Here is a 13,779-nt window from a genome sequence, read left to right on the forward strand (position 1 = left end):
AATGCATGGTGGTTTCTCTAATCACACACACTTCCTGAGCCTCTGGATCCTTGCGCTGTGGACACAAGGCCTTGCTGGACTCCCATTCTTCGCAGTTATCTCTCTGCACATCCTGACTGAGCACCTATTGTGTACCTACCTGTCTGTGCTGGCCAGGGGACAAGGATCAAGGAAGCTGCCCCCACCTCCACATCCTTCCAGTAGAGAGGAGGACAGAGTCAAGCTAAATGAGAAAAACAGCAAGTGATCTGGAGACTAGCATTAAGTGGGAAGAAGACAAGAGACAAGCAGGGGGTGAATTTTGGAGGAGGTGGTGAGGGAGGGCTTTAGAGAAGAGGCAGTTGCTAGGGAGAGGAAGGTGGAGCGTGCCCACCTACGTGCACAAGGGGCTGCATGCCTGTACAAGGTGGGGTGGGAGGGGGTGGTGTCCTCAGGTGCAGCACGGAGCTGGGCTGCTTGTGTCTGGGGACAAGGGGTGATGGGATCAGAGTCCCAGAGCCACAGTGGGCAGGAAATGGTGGGGGGCAGGAGGAAGAGAGGAGGGAGTGAAGTGGGGGAAGAGGGGTGGGGAAGGTGAGAGGAGGCTAGGCATGGAGAGACCACACCCATCGGATCAAAGATCCAGGAGGATGGAGGAGGGGTTATAGTGGCCCTGGGGTCTGGGGTGTGGCAAGGCCCAGGGTGTCAGGCTGCAGCCTTGCCTTGAGACCAGGCTGCAGCAGGACTCGCCCAGGCCAGGCCTGCAAAGCGGCAGTTCTGTGTGCTTGTGGCGGGATGGGGAGTGGGGCAGGGGCGGGGCAAAGTGGGGGGTGGGGGTGGTGGCGAGGCAGGGGGATGGCGGGATGGGGGTGGGTGGCAGGGACAGGTGGGGCAGGTAGGGGCAGGGCAGAGGTGGGAAGGTCAGCTCTGGTCTCACTTCAAAACCAAGAGGAGTGTGGCTTTTCAGCACAAAAACCTCCCTCTGTCCTGAGAAATACCATATAGTTCTTCATGTTATTAATGCAGATGCCACAACTTGGCAAACTATTTCACGATCACTTTTAACTCTGTTCATGACTGCTAGGTCTCACAGTCTGCTATTTACAATGTGCTGAAAATGTTAAAAAAAAAAAAGCAGAGGGCAAGACATTCCACTTTCCAGAATGGAGCTTCCAGACTGCTTGACTGCGAACCAATACCCACACCATCCTCTATCATAAATGCTAACATGCTTACATCTTAAACAAAGTTGTGGTTATTATTTGAGTCACCAATAAGGTTTTAAAAAGTACTCTTATACAAAGTAGACATATCAGGTAGTTAAATTATGCATGCTCAAACATTCAAGATTACAAGGAGAGCATAAAGAAGCTTTGTGGGAGCTTAAAACAGCTAAACTGCATTAATTTCAATCTTTCTTCCAAACCAAACCAAACCTTTCACAGGGTGAACCAAAAGCCTAGGCAACAATCATTCCTACTTTTTTACTCCAAAGAAAAAGAAGTAGCAGCTTCAACCGCTATGGGCAGGTGTCTCAACACCTTCCCCTGCACAGACTCAGCTACAGCGCACTTATAGCCCTTTCTCAGCTTTCTTGCCAAGGAATTCCAACGCTGTTTAGTTTCACGCAGTAAGTTCTCAGGGTCTAAGACAGTCTCCCGTGACTGGTCAAGAGAGGCCACATGACCCGGGCGGCCAGTGAGATGGAAGAGCGAGTCCAGGAGCTCTAGGGAAACATATCCCTTTCCAACTAAAAGAAAGAAAAGCAGGAAGACAGAAGTAGGTCTTCTGATGTGATGCTTGGAGCTGCTGCAGCCATGTTGAAACCATTAGGAGAAAAGAGCCTCAGAGAAGTCAGCTTTTCAAAAAGAGAAGCCATTTACTTTGGCCTTGACATCCCGCTGCTGTGCATGCACATTGTGTGTCAGAAAGGTTATGAAGATGCTGGCCGCTTTGGCTCCCTCCTCCTCATTCAGTGACCATGTGTGCTTATCAATGGGTGCCATGATGAGATAACGGTTGGGGAGATGCCTAATGCCACTTTCATCAGGTTGTGCTGTAACTTGTAGCCAAAAGCATTTAAACTAATACACACAACCCCTGCCTCCCTCCCAGGCCAATTCCACTGCTCTGGGGCGGTGCTGGCGGTGACACTCCTCTCACCCCATCATGGTCATCACTTTCACCTCCAGCCACAAGTGGGCTGTTCTTGCCCTGATCCAGGCCCTGCTGTCCACGAGGCCCTGCTAGGCTGTTGGCGCCACCCTTACCTGTCCCTGCTTCACTTGTCACATGAGACCCTTCTCTTTTTTTGCTAATATTTATTATTTTATTGATTTGGCTGTGCTGGGTCTTAGTTGCAGCACACGGGATCTTCAGTTGTGGCATGCAAACTCTCAGTTGCAGCACATGGGATCTAGCTCCCTGATCAGGGATGGAACTTGGGCCCCTGGCATTGGGAGCTCAGAGTCTTAGCCACTGGGCCACCAGGGAAGGCCCTGTCAGATGATAGTTTTGCACTTCCCTTTCTACCTCCTCCTCCACCTCCTCCTCCACTCAGAGTCCGTGGCTTTGCCCTGTACTTGAAAGGAGGACCTGCCTCTTGAGAAATCTGTATGTAGGTCAGGAAGCAACAGTTAGAACTGGACATGGAACAAGAGACTGGTTCCAAATTGGGAAAGGAGTACATCAAGGCTGTACTTATTATCTCCTTGCTTATTTAACTTATATGCAGAGTATATCATGAAAAACGCTGGGCTGGAAGAAGCCCAAGCTGGAATCAAGATTGCCAGGAGAAATATCAAAAACCTCAGATATGCAGATGACACCACCCTTATGGCAGAAAGTGAAGAGGAACTAAAAAGCCTCTGGATGAAAGTAAAAGTGGAGAGTGAAAAAGTTGGCTTAAAGCTCAACATTCAGAAAACTAAGATCATGGCATCTGGTCCCATCACTTCATGGCAAATAGATGGGGAAACAGTGGAAACAATGGCTGACTTCATTTTTTTGGGCTCCAAAATCACTGCAGATGGTGATTGCAGCCATGAAATTAAAAGACGCTTACTTCTTGGAAGGAAAGTTATGAGCAACCTAGACAGCATATTCAAAAGCAGAGACGTTACTTTGCCAACAAAGGTCCGTCTAGTCAAGGCTATGGTTTTTCCAGTGGTCATGTATGGATGTGAGAGTTGGACTGTGAAGAAAGCTGAGCACTGATGAATTGATGCTTTTGAACTGTGGTGTTGGAGAAAACTCTTGAGAGTCCCTTGGACTGCAAGGAGATCCAACCAGTCCATTCTAAAGGAGATCAGTCCTAGGTGTTCATTGGAAGGACTGATGTTGAAGCTGAAACTCCAACACTTTGGCTACCTGATGCAAAGAGCTGACTCATTTGAAAAGACCCTGATGCTGGGAAAGATTGAAGGCAGGAGAAGGGGATGACAGAGGATGAGATGGTTGGATGGTATCACCGACTCAATGGACATGAATTTGGGTAGACTCCGGGAGTTGGTGATGGACAGGGAGGCCTGGTGTGCTGCATGCAGTCCGTGGGGTCGCAAAGAGTCGGACACGACTGAGCGACTGAACTGAACTGAACTGAACTGAAAGGAGGAAATAAAAGGAACCCGTGGGGACCTGTTTTTCCCACCACTGGACCTGCTGTCGGGATGGTTCTCCTCCAGCCCCCGCAGGCTTCTGCTCTGGACTCTCTCACTGGGTATCTCTGCATGGCTGACAGCCTCAGAAGATGAGAGTACCACTCCCTTGGGGGCAAAGGGCAGATGTGCCTATAGCCCACTAGGAAAGATTCGGGTTCCGCCCATTTGGGGCCACTCAGCTGAGACTCCTGACCTGGCCCATGGGACAGGGGTTGAGGAGACCCTTTGGCTGTCTGCTGTGCTGCAAGTGACGAGTCCTCCTTGCCTTCTGCAGGCGTCTGTGAGGCTGTGGAGACTTGCTTGTCAGATGTGGTCAGTAAAGTTCCCAGTCTGTGTGTCCATCACCTTCCCGCCTCTGGCCTGTCCTATTAAATCCAAGCCCCTCAGCACACCTCGCTTCTCTCCTGAGTTTGCCCTCCTCCCCAGCCACAAGCACCGGTGTATCTCTCCCATCTTCCCCACCCGCATATAGGCAGGCTGCGTCTTCACAGTTTCCTCCAATGTTGCTTTTTAAAAACTGTATTTGTTCATTTACGTTTAGCTGAGCTGGGTTTTCATTGCTGCGGGGGCTTTTCTCCAGTTGCAGCGAGCGGGGGCTACTCTTCGCTGTAGCGTGGAGGCCAGGCTCTAGGCTGAGAGGCCTTCGGCAGTTGCGGCACGTGGGCTCAGCAGTCGCAGCTCCTGGCTGCACAGGCTTGACAGTGGTGGCGCACGGGCTTAGTTGCTTTGTGGCATGTGGGATCTTCCCAGATCAGGGATTGAACCCTTGTCTGCTGCATTGGCAGGCGGATTCTTTACCACTGAGCCACCAGGGAAGCCCCAGTGTTGCTTTTTAAATGCTGCTTTTCAGAGCAAGACCTCTTCAGTAACCACTCCACCTGTTCTTCCCCAGCCTGTTCAGCTGGGAAGAGGATGGATGACCATTCCACTACTCCACTAAGACCGCCACAGTGACATGGAACACTTTTCTGCCCTGACCTTCCCTGACCTCTCTGCCCGGTTGACCACCCCCTCCCTCTTAAAACTTTTCTTTATAAAAGATATCCAAACTACATCAAGCACATATAATATACATGTATTGTTTAAAGAATTTTTTAAAAATAAAGAACTAAACAAAAACCTGTGTACTCAGCTTGAGAAACAGCATTACTATCACTTGTGTTTGTCGATGAAGTTTTATTGGTACACAGCCATGCCCATCATGTACATATTGTCTGCAACTGCTTTTGAGCTGCAGGTGGAGACTGTGAGAGAGACCACTGGGTCACAAAGCCAAAAATATTCACCATTCGGCCCTCCTTCACAAAAAAGTTTCCTGATGTCTACTCTGGAATTTTTTTTTTTAGTGAGGGATGTGTGGGCAAAGTTGCTCAGTTTTTACTGTCTGAAAAGTCTTTGTTTTGCCCTCTTTAGTGGGATTCTAGGGTGACAGCTGTCTTCCCTCAGCTCAGACAGATACTGTCTCCCTGTTTCAGGTTCCCCACTGTGGCTGGTGAGAAGTCCAGTATTACCCAGGCACGTCTCTTTGAGGGTAACTTGTCTACTCCCTCTGCCAGTTTTCAAAACAATCTCATCACCTCTGGTGCTTTGTTAGGACCGATCCAGGTGTGGGTTTCCTTTAATTATTTGGATTGGGATTTGATAGACTTCCTGGGGTTGAAATTAGGATCTTGCCATACTGCTTCAGCCCCCTCCCTTCAAATGTGGCCCCTGCCCATCTTCTCTCTCCCGCTAAAGCTCTGACCAACATGGGTCAGACCTTCTCCTACTCTAGTCTCCAGGCTCCTGACCTGTTTTTCTTTCTTTGCTATTTCTTTTTTTTTTTTCAATCTGTGTGTCTCTAGGTAATTTATTCATATATAACATCATTTCATGAATTCTGTAGTACATCAGTTCAGTTCAGTCGCTCAGTCATGTCCCACTCTTTGTGACCCCATGAATTGCAGCACGCCAGGCCTCCCTGTCCATCACCAACTCCCAGAGTTCACTCAGACTCACGTCCATCAAGTCAGTGATGCCATCCAGCCATCTCATCCTCTGTCGTCCCCTTCTCCTCCTGCCCCCAATCCCTCCCAGCATCAGAGTCTTTTCCAATGAGTCAACTCTTCGCATGAGGTGGCCAAAGTACTGGAGTTTCAGCTTTAGCATCATTCTTTCCAAAGAACACCCAGGACTGATCTCCTTTAGAATGGACTGGTTGGATCTCCTTGCAGTCCAAGGGACTCTCAAGAGTCTTCTCCAACACCACAGTTCAGAAGCATCAATTCTTTGGTGTTCAGCCTTATTCACAGTCCAACTCTCACATCCATACATGACCACTGGAAAAACCATAGCCTTGACTAGACGGACCTTTGTTGGCAAAGTAATGTACCCTGCTGTTAAGCTCATCCACTGAGTTTTTAATTTCAGTAATTACAATTTTTCATTTATTAGACCTCTATTTGGTTCTTTTTTTAAGTCTGCTTGGTCTTTCTTTATATTTCCTTGCTTCTTGAATGTATTTTCTTGCTGGTATTTTACTTCATTATGAAACACAGTTTACTTATACCCTGATATCCCAGGTCTGCTTCTGCTGGCCTCATTCCCTGTGCCTTGCACCTTGTGTTTGGGATCTTATTTTTCATAGGAATCTGATCTGAGCAAATTTTCTACGGCCTGGGATAAAGGTGATTCCCCCTGAAGTGAGCTGCCACTTGCTGTTGCTAGTTCTTGGGGATGCCACCAGCTCACAATCACTTGAAATGAAGGTTCTAGGCACCCAAGGGTTAAGTGGGATGAAACCATGAGGACTGACTCTTGGTGGCAAACTATTAACATATGTAACAATCTTCCCTTTGTCACTCAGTGCCAGATCATGTCCTCAGTCCTCACGTCCCTGGCCCCTGATGGCGGTGGGGGTCTACCTGTCCACCTGCACACGGAGACTATGGTCCTTGGAGTTTCAGCTTTGGGAGGTGGGGGGGATTGTGCCATCACATTCCTGCCCTGGGTGGGCCTGGGTTTCATGACCATCACCTGTTTTCTGAAGCCAGAGAGGTGACAACACCAGATTTCAAGCCCACCCAGGCTGGCGAAGTCCCTGGTCAAAGGCAGTCTCAGGTTGCTCCTGTCAGCCTTTGCTTGAGGTTTCTTTACCTTCTTGCTATTTACTGATGCCTCATAAGCGTGTCTTTACTTTTTATTCAGCAGTTTTAGCTGCTCTCAGAGACAGTGTTAATCCAGCTACCCAGCCTGCTACATTATGAGAAATGGAAGTCTGGGGTTTTATACTCAACTAAAATATGTAAATATGAGACAAATAAAAATACTCTGTCATACAGAGGCCTCAAAGTTTCCTATATAAAAATTCTCTTTTATAATTACCTTGGAAGAAGAAAACACATCTAAGAGGATACTATGAGAGAGCTGGAAAGCAAATATGGATAAATTATAAAGGACTTAGTCAAATTCACTTTTGTTTAAAAGACAATCACCTCCTGCCCAACAGCTAATGCTTTCATTGATATCAGTAGAAAATTAGAAAAATACAGAGGTTGATAAATTTAAGAAATGGATGGGTAAAATGAAAATAAGTGGAATCTTAGTCACTGAGGAAGAATAAGCATAGAGAATGTAACTTAAAAACAGGCAGAAGGCAATGGAAATGTGGTCTCCCTGATGAGACTGGAGGAAATAAAAACTTTTAAAAGCACGCTAAAGACAAAACACAAACTAAGCTGTTGGAGGACAGCGCTGATACAGGAGCATGGTAAGGGAAGGGTAGGAGACACTGAACAGAAACAGGCTTTCAGACCCGGGGAAAGGAATAACAAAAGGGCACCACGCTTTCTACAAGCAGGTGCCACTGGCAGAAGCGGCACATCAGTTACTGTAGCTAGAGCAAAACTATACTCTCAGAAGAGCTGACACCATGGTGATCTTATTCTCTAACCAAAATGTACACGTGTTAGGAATCACTAGCTAGGACTTCCCTGTTGTCCAGTGGTTAGAATCCGCCTCCAGTGCAGGGGACACTGGTTCAATACCTGGTCTGGGAAGATTTCACATGCCTCAGGGCAACTAAGCCTGTGTGCCGCCGCTACTGAGCCTGTGTGTAACACTGGAGTCAGCACGTCCGGGGCAGAGGGGAAAGGAGCTGAGCTTCATGAAAATGGGCAAAGATAAGTCAAGGCTAAACTTACTTAAAAACCACCAACAAGAAAACTGCTAGACGGGACAATGTTCCTGGTCTCTTTTCCTGCACACATTTCCTACAAATACTTGGTAGAGGAAAAATTACTTCTTTTAAAGATGAGGGGGAATAAGGTACAAAAGTGCTATGAGAAAAAAGGAGGAAGGAAACCAGCAAAATGGCAACGAACATTTACCAAAAACTTCCAACAGAGTCAATGAAAAGTACAGCAAAAACTTTCCTGAATTTAAAATGTACTGAATGGCTTCCCTGATAGCTCAGTGGTAAAGAATCTGCCTGCCAATGCAGGAGACACAGGTTCCAACCTTGATCCAGGAAGATCTCACATGCCTTGGAGCAACGAAGCCCACGTGCCACTTCTATTAAGCCTGTGCTCTAGAACCCAGGAGCTCAACTACTGAAGCCTGTGAGCCCTGGAGCCTGTGCTCTGCAATAAGAGTGTGTGTGCAATGAGGAGCAACCCCAAAAAGAAGTCCAGGCTCCTCAACTAGAGAACAGTCCTGGCTTGCTGCAACTAAGAGAAAAGCCCATGCAGCAACGAAGACCCAGCATGGCCAAAATAAATAAATAAATAAAATTATATATATATAAAAGACAGTATGGCTTTAAAAATATATATACTGAAGCAGCAGCTTCTCAGATTCACGAGCTTGGGCAGGAGATGTGAGAAGAACAGACCAGTCTGCATCAGAGGAGACTACTTGAAGGCATCACAGGGGTGACTGCTACCCCAGGGAGCAGAACTCAGACTAACAGGAGGACTCGGCTCCTTCCGGACGCAGGACCCAAGATTAACAAATCCCGAGGAGAATCACAACAGAGTTTTGGGGCTGGGACTAAAGTCTGTACAGGAAAAGTAAAAAATAAATAAGTGAGAATTACCAGGAAAACTCTAAGAAGCATAATTGGAGAGTCAAAGTCAGCAGACATTATGAGGGACCAGGAAGTGGTAACAATTCAAACAGCACTGCATGTGCATGGACTGAGACCAATGAACCACAGGACAGAACAAGAGCCCAGTGACTCAAGTACACACAAAACATTTAATATTATAGTGAAAGTAGGATTTCCAACAAGTGGGGAAATGTGAGTTACTCAGTAACTGGTGGGGGTGGGAGGATATCTGAATTGCCACCTGGGGTTAAAAAATAAAGTTTGGTTCCTATTTCATAACCTACAAGTGTGATAAAACTCCAAATGGATCATGGATTTAGATATGAAAAAAGGAAACCATAACTGTGTCAGAAGAAATCACGGCAGAATAATCTTTCATCTTGGAGTGGAAAAGACCTAGGTATAGCAAAAATCCCAGAAAGGATTAAAAACAAGAACATAAGTTAGACTACATTTTTAAAAATGTGCATGACAAAAAGCCACCATAGGCAAAGTAAAAGAACAAATGAAAAACTGTAGGAAAATATTTGCAATTTATGTCTCAGAAAAGGTCTAACTTCCATTATATATAATGAGCTCATACAAATCAATAAGAAAACGATTATAAACCCAATAGACCAATGAGCAGAGAGCTGAAGAAAAGGAAAAGACATAATTCAAACATGTGAAAAGATGCACAACCTCCTAACAGGTAAAATACGAAATAAAACGATACCTATCAGACTGGCAAAGACTACAGTTCGATGACACTGCTGGACAGAGTCTGGAGAAAGACACCTCAGCCTTCGCTGGGTGGGTGTGAGTCGCTACTGTCTGATGGAGCCCAACTAACAATATCTTCCCAAACTAGACAGGCACATGTGGTGGTGGTGGTTTAGTTGCTAAGTTGTGTCTGACTCTTGCGACCCCATGGGCTGCAGCCTGCCAGGCTCCTCTGTCCATGGGATTTCCCAGGCAAGAATATTGGAGCGGGTAGTCATTCCCTTCTCCAGGGGATCTTCCCAACCCAGGGATCGAACCTGTGTCTCCCGCATTGGCAGGCGGATTCTTTACTGCTGAGCCACCAGGGAAGCCAGAAATGCACATACCTTTGGACAGAACAATCCCCTCTCTGCTGCTGCTAAGTCACTTCAGTCGTGTCCGACTCTGTGTGACCCCATAGACGGCAGCTAACCCTAACCCTAACCCTCTCTGGGAATTTACATTTATACTTTAATTCATGCACTATAGCATGTACAAGCTAATTCACTGTAACATTATTTGTAGTGGCAAAAGATCGGGAATAACCTAAAATGCCCATTGGCACACTGGGCACAGTGGGAGGCAGTCAGGCATTAAGGCTGAAAATGAGGATGCTAGCTGCATACTGATCTGCAAGGGGTTCCAAGCTCACTCCCCTCACCCTGGTCTTCACACAGCCTCCCCTTCACCCACCATGCTTGCTACACCTCAGTCTCATCCAGTTCCCCCAAAGGTGGTGGCCCCTCAAATGAATTTTCCTGATTACCTCACAGTGACATTAGCGGGAGCAAATTTTCGAGGGGGCTGAAGACACACTCTTCATGGGCTGTCCCAGCCTCCTGTGGCTGAGCAGAACACAGAACGCTTGCCTCCCCTAGAGTCACAGACTGACCACGCTGCATTCACCCCTTGCGGGCTGAGGGTCCTTGTGACCTGTGGTCTCCACTCTCAGTAAATGTGGTAATGTGGTCAGCTGGACGTGGGCCTGGGAGACACACTCCTTCCCTGGGGGACGCTCAGGCACCAGGTAAAAGAGGACAGGACTGCTGTTCTCATGGCCAGTATCCCGACTGACAGAGTAGCAGCCTACCTGGAGGTGAGTCATCCTGGGAAGTGAGGCCAGAAGGGCTGGATCCCAGGTCCAACAACTTCCACGTGTCCTGGAGGGAACTGCTGGCAAGTGACGAGGACCTTCGGGTGTGGTGGCCAGTTTCCTCCTGGAATTCTTGAGCCAGGCGTGGCCTTGGGGACCGATTTTCTTTCTGAGGAGCTGATCTGCAAGTCACTGTGGAGCTCCTGTGCTGTCTCTGTGAAAGAGAGTAAAGAGAACTATCCTTGAAAGCCACCCTCTCCCCCTGCCCTCCCAGCGTGATAAGACAGTCAACCTGGCCTGAGGAGCTCTGGACATTCAAACATGGAACATGGGGAATTCCCTGGTGGTCCAGTGGTTAGGACTCCTTACTTTCACTGCCAAGGGCCTGGGTTCAATCTCTGGTCAGGGAACTAAGACCCCACGAGCCATGTGGTGCGGCCAACCTCCCCGCCAAAGAAACAGGATTGTGAGGGAGGTGGGCCTGGAAATCAGGGCCAAGGCCCTGAGGTGAAGACACTCAGGCAGTGGTCACTCTCTGCGACACCAAGTGCTCCAGTTCTGGGTGCTTCCCGAGTGAGGATGTGGGCCGCATGAAGAGCTGGCCCTGGTGGGTCCTTCGTACCAGTCCTGGTCCCGCCGTGCAGCCTGGCCGAGCATCCTTTCTGCAGACTGTCTGTGCCAGGCGGGCTTGGCTCTTTCCTGAGCATGCGGAGAAACATTCTTTCTTGGCTTTCCTAGGGTCCTGTTGTGGAAATTTTAGTACAAGAAACTCAGTGTTTGTGGGTCTTTGATGGGCTGTGTTACTGAGTTTTCAGTGTTTGTGTGGCTTTGATGGGGCGTGTTCTCAATGTTTGTAGGGCTTTGATAGGGTGTGTTACTGGGTTCTCAGTGCTCGTGGGGCTTTGATGGGGTGTGTTACTGGGTTTTCCCTCAGGATTAGGAAGAAACACCTTCCCCACATTTCTGGTATTAGGGAGTCGGCTCTGTGATGAGCCAAAAGTGGAGAACGTGTTTGTGCTTCCACCAGCCAGTACGAACTTAACAGGCCTCGAGACGGTGATCCAAGTACCTTTCCAAGTACCTGACAGTCACATAACCTTCCTGCGGTGCCCAACGAGGGCACCCTGCGCCTCGCTGGGCACAGGGTGAGGGGCCCTGCAGCTCTCCTTTGTGGCACATCTTCAATGCACAGCTGAGGCCACTCTGGCCCCCTGCGGCCTGAACACTCACACCTGCCCTCTGAGGGGAGGCCTGAGGGAAAGCAGTTGGGAGGGGGAGCCGAGGAGAACCGAAGCCCCGGACTGTGCAGAGGGCCCGGTGCAGAGGGCCACCTGCGGCTGCCGCTTCTCCTGCTCAAGCTTACGTTTGGATTGTGAGCAGAGTAATGCACGCGTATCTTTCGATTTTAACTTTCAGTGTCCGGGTGGCAGTGATAATGAGCAACTTCTCATGTTTGTTGACTGATGCAATGAGTTTCTTCTTCAATGGCTTCTGAATGTTGCATGTGTGCGTGCTCAGTTGCTTAGTCATGTCCGACTCTTTGTGACCTGACCCTATGGACTGCAGCCCGCCAGGCTCCTCTGTCCATGGGATTCTCCAGGCAAGAATACTGGAGTGGGTTGCCATTTCCTCCTTCAGGGGATCTTCCCGACCCAGGGATCGAACCAGTGTCTCCTGCGTCTCCTGCATTTGCAGGTGGATTCTTTACCACTGAGCTGCCTGGGAAGCCCCTTTTGATTGTTATCCTTTGCTTATTTTTCTACTGGTTATCTGTCTTTTTCTTCTTGAACTATAGGCATTCTTTTCTGTATGTTCTTCCTGTTTCTTCCTACACAGCACCATTTACTAGTGGAAGTAAAGAGGAACCAAAAAAAGAGGACCTCAAAGAGTCTTCCTTTCTCGAATTTTAAGATGAGTTATTTCACTGGATGTAATGAATAGCTTTGTAGTTTGAGAGAGATTGATAAAGTTTAATAAACTACTTAATTTACTAGAAAGAAATGGAGGTCTAGCTAAGAGTATATGTATTTCACCACAGAGGGTAGCAGGCACATTTATTTGATGATCTGGGAGAGATTTCTTCTAATAACACACATTTAGAGACTTAAATGATTAATGCATATGATTTGAAAGGTACAAGCAGCTCAGACAGGCAGCCACTTCGATGCTTTAATACCACTTTCCACGAATGGCGAAGAGGGAAGGACTCTTGAGTGTCTGTGTGCACACGCACACACGAGAGGAGTCTGGAACAAAGCCTATCGGGTTCCAGCAGACCCGCCCAGGTGAGGCCCAGCCCAGGGTGCCTAGGCCTCAGTGATCCTGCATTTCTTCTTTCTATGCTCTTTCCTTCTTCCCAAATACATCCTCCACAGGCTTTTTGTCAGTGGAAAAGTCTGTTGGTGGAAAACACTGTGCCTCCTAGGCCCCTCTCAGAGCCAGCCCTTCTGTTTCTCAGGCCAGTGTCTCCTGGTCTGGCACACTGCCTCCCTAGGCTTCTCTGTCCCCCCGACCCATTCCTGGCTGACCTTGTGCTGGTGACTCAGAACCCCTGCACTTTGCTGAAGACTTCCCTTTGCTGAAGACTTCTTCCTCAAACTCCACATCTAGATGTGCAAGCTCAGATTGAATATAGGCGTGGGAATGGTAAAGGATCATCTCGGATCTAAGCCCATCCATCAAATCTCCACCCCAGCTGCTCCCCAGGCCTCAAACACTTTAGGGAATCCTGACTCGCACTGCGTCCTCCCAACTCCCACCCATTATGATCCAGCCACCATCCCAGCCTCACTCCTCCTTACCAGCCCCTCCTCCCACCCTCACCCACCTGCGCCTCTTACCCAGGACGGAGCTTGTCACTAAGAGCCACATGTCATCTCATGGTGTAACAGGCCATCTATCTGTTACTTGACTTGCTATTTATTTTAAATAAACTGAAAAGACAAACTACACAGTGTACAAGTCATCCAACAGATAAGAATTAGTATATATAAAGAAAAGTACAAACACCCAAGTAGAAAATCAGCATAAAACATGCATAAATAACCCACACAAGAAGAAATACAAATGGCTGATGAATAGATTAAAAATTTGAACATTCTCAGGATATAAGAAATGTTTAGAAGATGCATTTTAAACCTGTTATATTGGTAAAGATTTAGAAAACAATATCTAGGTAGGTAAAGCTATATAATAAAATACATATATGATATACTTTATAA

At 47.8% G+C, this 13,779-nt stretch overlaps 1 protein-coding gene across 1 annotated transcript in view; it reads right to left on the minus strand.

Annotated features, from left to right (window-relative positions):
• The window catches only part of CCDC57 (coiled-coil domain containing 57), a 112,173-nt gene that overhangs the window by 20,391 nt on the left and 78,003 nt on the right, over window positions 1-13,779 (minus strand). The window contains exons 17-18 of the mRNA XM_055575433.1: window positions 11,181-11,300; window positions 10,556-10,772 (exon numbers count right to left, since the gene is read on the minus strand). Of these exons, the coding sequence (XP_055431408.1) occupies window positions 10,556-10,772; window positions 11,181-11,300 (337 nt within the window). The remainder of the gene's footprint in view (window positions 1-10,555; window positions 10,773-11,180; window positions 11,301-13,779) is intronic.

This window comes from Bubalus kerabau, chromosome 4, assembly GCF_029407905.1.
Source record: "Bubalus kerabau isolate K-KA32 ecotype Philippines breed swamp buffalo chromosome 4, PCC_UOA_SB_1v2, whole genome shotgun sequence".
In the NCBI taxonomy this organism is placed as follows: Eukaryota; Metazoa; Chordata; class Mammalia; order Artiodactyla; family Bovidae; genus Bubalus; species Bubalus kerabau.